Here is a 1,504-nt window from a genome sequence, read left to right on the forward strand (position 1 = left end):
AGAGTATTCCTACAGCCTCCCGACTTATGCCCTTACCCAAGTGTGGGCACATCCCCCCAGGCCTCTCTACTGAGACCTTCTTGGATCCTTTCACCGTCAGATATGAAATAATTTCCTTTTAGAAGAACTATGAAAAAGCGTAGGAGGACTGTTCCTGCTTCCTCATTGCAAAGCGATTGCATTCAAGCCTGAGGTAAAGCAGGGCATGATTTCTAAATCCATACCCCTCTGGCCTGGGTTTAAACAACACCCTTAAACTGATGGGCTATTTTCTGCAAGAAAGAGCCACGGCACACGGCTCAGATTATCTAACCTAGGTGAAAAGCCAGTTGCAGTTACAGCCCTCCAAAATAGCTACCGGAGCAATGGAGCGTACAACAAGGAAAGGCAAAGAAAAAATCTGGGAGGACCTAAAGGTGAAAAAAGCCTGGCAGAGCTAGGGAGGCAGAAACTGCCATGTGCCGTAGCATGAGGCTGGAGGAGACAGAGGTGCTGCCACCAGCCATGCTGCTTCTAAGCAAAACAGAGGAGCTAAAGTTACAGGGACTTCCACCCTTCACTGTTCGGTGGCCTTCGTTTCCAGCACAGGTGTAGCCCTGATAAATTTAAGCATAGTGAGAATTGGCTGTTCTTACCCACTCTTCAAAGCTTTTTCTGGACCTCTTGGACTGTACAAGCCACAGGATAGAAATTGGTGGACAAAAGCAGGTAAATAAACAAAACAAGAGATGAAATTCAGAGTTAACTCTCTTCCTGTTAATCTGTGTCACAAATGCTGCGTGCCTGGTGACATGAAGCTAACGAAGGCAGTAATTTTAACTTCCAGGATATACACATAAGCCCACACTTTGGAGCTCAGTCCCTACCAGCTACCTCAGCCCTCTAGGCCTGAAGGAAGCAGAAACCAGGCATCACACTTGAATCCCAATGCACCGTCTCAGGTGCACAGACAGCACAGGGGACAGGGAGCGCAAACCTTTCCCATCTCTTGGGTGATTTTTAATACCAGCACCTGGGGAAGGAGCGGGGTACTTGCGAGCACCCTGCAATTAAAGCCTACACTGTTCGCTGGTGTCGTTTCACCTGAGGGCATCCTGGAGTCGGTGAAACAGTTCTGATTTCCCTTGGGGTGTTGTTAAGCCTCCCGGAGTGAACCGGCCGGTGGCAGGGGCACACCCGTGCCGGGAGCAGCCAAGGAGGCACCTTGCCCTCCTGTGCGGCAGCCGCGGCCTTGTACGGCCGGGCCCACGTGCTCCTGGGGGCCAGTGACCAGCCTCACAGAATCATCGAGTCGTTTAGGTTGGAAAACACCTTCAAGATCATCGAGTCCAACCGTTAACCCAGCACTGCCAAGTCCACCACTAAACCCTGTCCCTAAGCGCCATGTCTGCACGTCTTTTCAATACCTCCAGGGATGGGGACTCCACCACTTCCCTGGGCAGCCCGTTCCAGTGCTTGACAGCCCTTTCGGTGAAGAAATTTTTCCTCACATCCAATCTAAACC

At 51.0% G+C, this 1,504-nt stretch overlaps 1 protein-coding gene across 1 annotated transcript in view; it reads left to right on the top strand.

Moving 5' to 3' along the window:
• Positions 1-365: 365 nt before the first annotated feature.
• The window catches only part of PRPF18 (pre-mRNA processing factor 18), an 18,943-nt gene continuing 17,804 nt past the window's right edge, over positions 366-1,504 (top strand). Inside the window, exons 1-2 of the mRNA XM_019473704.1 lie at positions 366-416; positions 1,141-1,233. Coding sequence (XP_019329249.1) covers positions 366-416; positions 1,141-1,233 — 144 coding nt within the window. The remainder of the gene's footprint in view (positions 417-1,140; positions 1,234-1,504) is intronic.

The sequence above is a fragment of the Aptenodytes forsteri genome, unplaced genomic scaffold, assembly GCF_000699145.1.
Source record: "Aptenodytes forsteri isolate BGI_AS27 unplaced genomic scaffold, ASM69914v1 Scaffold87, whole genome shotgun sequence".
NCBI lineage: Eukaryota > Metazoa > Chordata > Aves > Sphenisciformes > Spheniscidae > Aptenodytes > Aptenodytes forsteri.